The sequence below is a fragment of the Mesitornis unicolor genome, unplaced genomic scaffold, assembly GCF_000695765.1.
Source record: "Mesitornis unicolor isolate BGI_N332 unplaced genomic scaffold, ASM69576v1 scaffold34297, whole genome shotgun sequence".
In the NCBI taxonomy this organism is placed as follows: Eukaryota; Metazoa; Chordata; class Aves; order Mesitornithiformes; family Mesitornithidae; genus Mesitornis; species Mesitornis unicolor.
This window is the reverse complement of record NW_010196461.1, coordinates 24815-30382: the sequence shown is the minus strand read 5'-3', so window position 1 is coordinate 30382 and position 5568 is coordinate 24815. Positions and strand designations below refer to the sequence as shown.

The 5568-nt window shown below is 37.5% G+C and overlaps 1 protein-coding gene across 3 annotated transcripts in view; it reads right to left on the bottom strand.

Annotated features, from left to right (window-relative positions):
• Positions 1–5568, bottom strand: part of HERC4 (HECT and RLD domain containing E3 ubiquitin protein ligase 4) — a 32631-nt gene that overhangs the window by 5021 nt on the left and 22042 nt on the right. Inside the window, exons 15-19 of one of the 3 annotated variants that reach the window (XM_010188488.1) lie at positions 4957–4980; positions 4381–4479; positions 2375–2542; positions 2111–2254; positions 382–548 (exon numbers count right to left, since the gene is read on the bottom strand). In XM_010188488.1, the coding sequence (XP_010186790.1) occupies positions 382–548; positions 2111–2254; positions 2375–2542; positions 4381–4479; positions 4957–4980 (602 nt within the window). The remainder of the gene's footprint in view (positions 1–381; positions 549–2110; positions 2255–2374; positions 2543–4380; positions 4480–4956; positions 4981–5568) is intronic. The other 2 variants (XM_010188490.1, XM_010188489.1) reach the window with 2 other exon arrangements.

The window sequence follows — 5568 nt, the reverse complement described above, 5'->3', positions numbered from 1 at the left end:
TTTCCCTACTTTGAACCTCTCCTACCTGTGAGTGCAATTCAAATCCCTACTCAAGGGCAGTTATTTAGCATGTATTTGTTCCCGAAATAAGCAAAAACATTTCCTTGATGAACTAAATAAGCCGCTCAGAACTAAAGCCAAGTTCACACTTAGGCTTATAAAATTAATGACTAAAACTCAAAGGTTTTGAATTTCAAATATTATTCTACAAGAACTTTAGGGGAATATAATAAAATAGAAGGCACAAATACCAAAACCAAGCATTTAAACGCAGGTGTTTCACAATAGCATCTATCCTTATGACACAATGGCTGCAAGTTACTCTAAGCTGTTTATCCTGTAATTAATTCCTAGTGACACTCATTTTTCTTTCTTGCTTACCTGCCAACATCTGGCATCAACTCTTTCAAGTCATCCAGGGATGGTTTCTTATTCAACAGCTTTTTGTACAAAGCCAGAGGGAAATGAAGGTCTACAATAGTAAAATTATATATTGCTAGCCCACAGACAACACCAATCAAATGAAACAAGTCACTGTCTTCAAAGGTCTAAGAACAGAAAACAGACAAGATAATTAAAAATAAATAAGTTATTTAATCTTGCAGAGTCCAGAAAAAAAAAAGTACAGTGCAGTATCATCTGAATGAGTTTCATTTATACTTTCTTTAAATACATATGTATCCGTAAGTACTGAGGAACACAGGATAGTTTTAACCAGCTGAGAGACTGAAATCCAAGTAAACAGAACTCTTTCTACTTCAAAAAAAACAACCAAACAAAAAAAACCCCAACCCACAAACAAACAAAACCCCAAAACACCACAAAAACCAAAAAGCTGACACTACACATTTTGTGTCACAAGTTACGCATACTGCTGGAGGTACTGCAGTAAGATTCTGGTTTTGTCAGTGACTTACTATTGCACCATTCAGTGCTTAAATATCTATCAATTTTCCTTAAAAAAATTGTTTAGGAGGAGGGAGTAGTGCACTATTGACTCCTCTGGATTTAATAGTCAAGGCTTAAAACACAACTGTGGAAATGGTAACATTCAGATATTTGTGATACAGCCACCCTAGGCAGTCTTTCTCAAAACAGGACTAAAAAGTCAATGATCAAAACTTCTGAGAAAAAATGAGTAGAAGACTAAGAGACAGACCCATAAATGTGACTGAACACAAAGATTTGTTCAATATGCCACTTCACGAATGTTTCTTTGCCACCTTGATTTACAGATTCTGCTCCTGGAATCAAGTTTACTCGCACTGGCACTTCTTCCTGCTAAATATGACTGGGTTGGGCACAACTGGTAGGGAGTAAGTGAGGAACACGGAAGGGGAAGTTTTTGATCTAACAGTGACAAAAAGAAACACTTGTTGACAATAGCTACTTCAGCTTCCCCTCTTGAAATAAAACTTCTTTGTGGCCAAGAAGGCCAATGGCATCCTGGGGTGTATCAGGAGGGGGGTGCTTAGTAGGTCCTCCCCCTCTACTCTGCCCTGGTGAGACCACATCCGGAATATTGTGTCCAGTTCTGGGCCCCTCAGTTCAAGAAGGACAGGGAACTGCTGGAGAGAGTCCAGCATAGGGCTACAAAGATGATCAAGGGAGTGGAGCATCTCCCTGATGAGGAAAGGCTGAGGGAGCTGGGTCTCTTCAGTTTGCAGAAGAGGAGACTGAGGGGAGACCTCATTCATGGTTATCAATATTTAAAGCGTGAGTGTCACGAGGATGGAGCCAGGCTCTTCTTGGTGACAAACAATGATAAGACAAGGGGTAATGGACACAAACTGGAACACAGGAGGTTCCACTTCAATTGGAGAAGAAACTTCTTCTCAGTGAGGGTGACAGAGCACTGGCCCAGGCTGCCCAGAGAGGTCGTGGAGTCTCCTTCTCTGCAGACATTCAAAACCTGCCTGGACGCCTTCCTGTGTAACCTCATCTGGGTGTTCCTGCTCTGGCAGGGGGTTTGGACTGGATGAGCTTTTGAGGGCCCTTCCAATCCCTAATGTTCTGTGATTCTGTGATACCTCAAGCTACTATGTTCATACATTATTAATATAAATATCATACATTAAAAGAAAACTAATGACTATAGATTGCATCCTACCTTATCAGAGAACCAGATCAGCCTGGACTCTTCGTAATACCTGAACATTCCATACTTGGGATCTAGCAACTCCCTCATGATGAGCAAAAAAAATTCTTTGCGAACACCTCCAGCATCAACAGCTTCTTCCCCTACAAAAATAACCTGAAACACACAATTCAGTTAGCAATGAACCAAAACCAGACTGTGAAACAAGATTTGTCCAAAAATATTCTCAATCACTTGCACTTCTGTGAAAGGCACTTTGAGCATATCTACTGATACCTTGAGTGGCTTCTTGTAGTCTACATTCTTTGTTTTCCTTAGGACTTCCACAGCATCTCCTACAATATTGTCCCTTCGTACCATCAGTATCAGGCATGGGTTGACAGATTCAAATACTGGCAGAAAGAGAGAAGACAAGTTCTGCCTGTGAGCCTGATCAACAGCCATCTGGAAAAAATGAAGTGAAAGTGTCAGTAGGTAACATAAGATTCCTGTCAACGTTAGAGGTTCGGCAGCCTTGTCTTTAGAAGTGCAGAAGACACGTATGGGAATAGCTATTATGAGAGCTACTGAATTTGCCCCAGATCTGCTTCATATTCCTTTTATCTCAGGAAATATTTTTCCTTTACCCATTAGCCTCATCAATGCTAAAGTTCAAGGAAATCTTAGAATACAGTTTTTGACATTCCAGTCAAAACATTTTGGATAACAGAAAGATGCAAAAAAATACTGCACCTCATCTAATGAGGAGTAAGATGTTTAATATAAATCTGGCATGAAAACATCCATTAAAAACTAATTCAGAATGAAAAGTAATTTATTCAAATTCATTTGTATTCCTCTAATTTTTGTATTACAATTGTTCAAAAACAATATACTGTTGAAAATGTTCTGAATATGGCATAAAAAGCTCTCAAAAGTTTGTGTTTCCATATTATTTAATATTATTAATAGATACATTCAATGTGAACATTTCCCTGAAATCATGTTGGTATTGCCTCTACATATATATTTTTAAAGGCACAAGAAACTATACTTATTTTGAACTACAAAAGCAAGCTAGCATTTTTTCTACATGAGCCCATTACTTGAGCATGACTTCTCTCTTCCATTTAATTTCAGACTGAATAACTTTTATTATGTTAAACATTATAAACATGGGGGAGGGCTGGTGCTCTCTGTTGTTAGTTTTGCAGTAGCCTCCCTTCATTCTTCCTTTCCTTCTTTAAGACTTTTATTATAACCTTACAACAACTGAACAGGTATGGATTATAGTTATTAAAAAAATTCCAAACATTGTACAGAAGTACCACCAAATCACCCTGGTTTCAGCTCTAGCTGGAGAATCATGAAAACACATATGATTCTCTCAGTTACGTTAGGGATGCCTAGTGTATCTATTTCTAGAAAAGAGATATGAGTCAAGATACAGAATTGTTCCTATCAAGTATCTGATTTCTAGGGAAGTTTCTAGTTAAAACAACAGTAAACAAATTAGGAGTAACATATAATTGAATTTGTCAGGAAGAGCCAAAACCTACTGCAAACTGCAAGATCAGGAAATCTACTCTCACTATGCCAAGCAGATGCTAGATTTTCAAGATCAGTTTATTTTCCACTGCCTTGCAGACACTGATCAGACTTCAGAGTTTAGCAGTATTTTGGAGGTGGCATTAGAGATGAAATGAGAAGTGAGGTGTGCACTAGATATTCCCATGGTGCCAACATGTTGGCTCTCTGATACCACCCATCTTAAGAACAGCACTAGCTTGTAAGTCCCATCAAGTTAAGAAATTAAAAGTAACTGTAACTGGCTGCTGCCTCTAACAAGACAGATTGACTTTCACCTTCAGGCTCCACACATCTATCATTTAAAGTCTAGTCATGTGGGAGGTAGAGCTGGGTTTTGGTTGGTTTGGTTTTGTTTCTTTGTGGGTTTTTGGGTTGATTTTGGTTGCTTGCTTGCTTCACTTTGCTCGCTCGTTTGTTTTTTTACACCTGTAGAATGGGTTGTTAACACCTCTAAAAAGTCATCTCTTTAACGAAAGGAAAAGAAGTTGCTTAGAAATTTAAGAAATTACTGAACAATCTGATTTCAGTGCAACCCCAGCCTCACAAAACCACTAGCTTCTATCATGTACACACCCTGAGATTAAAATTAGACCCCTCATTCTTATGGAGAAGAGATAATAACCAACAAAACAAACAACAGCTACATCAACCCCTCAAGACCCCCAAGTAAAAAAACCCAAAACATTCATAACATTAAAAACTGAGACTCTTACCTGCATCTGTATGACTGCATCTGTTTGTAGGAGAGTTGTCTTTGCCTGGGCATCAAATACAAATGGGTATGTGCAAATTGTAATGGGAATATCTGTTAACTAGAATTAGAAGAATCATGTCATGTCTCTGCTTATTTAAAAACCACAATCATGATTAAAGAAGCCATTGCAATAGTACTTATGATCTATTTTACTGAAAAGTGAAATAAGTCTTTACTCATTGTCGATGCAGAACCAAAGCATCTTAAGAAAACTAAGAAGTTCTTCAATTGTTTAGTACTTCAGGGAAAAAAAAACAAACCAAAGCCACACACAAACACCACTCTCACTTAGTACATTTTAACTTCGGAACTTTTATTGCAGCTTGTGGATATCAGCAAAGTAGTCCTTGTTTTCAAGTGCTGCTCTGAATTTGTACCACAAAGAATTAAATGCTTTGCCCCACAAAAACCTCTTCAGATTAGTCACGTTAACTTAAAGCTTTATTGCCAGCAGAACACATCAGACAATCCTAGACATTCATATTTCTGATTTCCTTACATTCTGCAAAACAACTTGGATTGCAACCAATCTTACCTCAGTTAATCCATGGTTGACATCCTATGACAGCATTTGCACAAAGGTAGCAACAATTAAGATGAAAAAGCAGCATTAGTGTCTGCATTAATTATTCATCTCTGATGTAGAATAAAAATATTTATCTACAGCTTCCTCCCCCCAAGAGAACATTTACTAAGAAACAAATAACAATCATAAACAAACTAATTCATCTACCAAATACAGCTATGCCTTCTGAGATGCTATATATGTGACTTTAAATATGGACCATTAAAATATCGCGATTTCTTGGATGTAAAAAATTAAGCATTTAAAAGTTTATTTCCATACACTAATAAATTACATTTGCTTTTACCTATGTATTTTCACTCTCAAATTACCGTAGCATGTTAAATTAAGTGCAAACCATTTTTCATGAGTAAAAATTTAAAAATACAAATGAACCCCACCGTTCTGTCATAAAGTCTCAAGAATCATTTGGGTCTATAAGATATGGTAAGAGAAAAGCAATCAACTCTTGAAATTTGAGACAGACCAATAGATATGGCTGGGACTGTGTGGAGACTTCAAGCTAGACAACAAACTAGATCCAAGAACTAGAACCAAGTAATCCACCTGGCGCCATGCTAC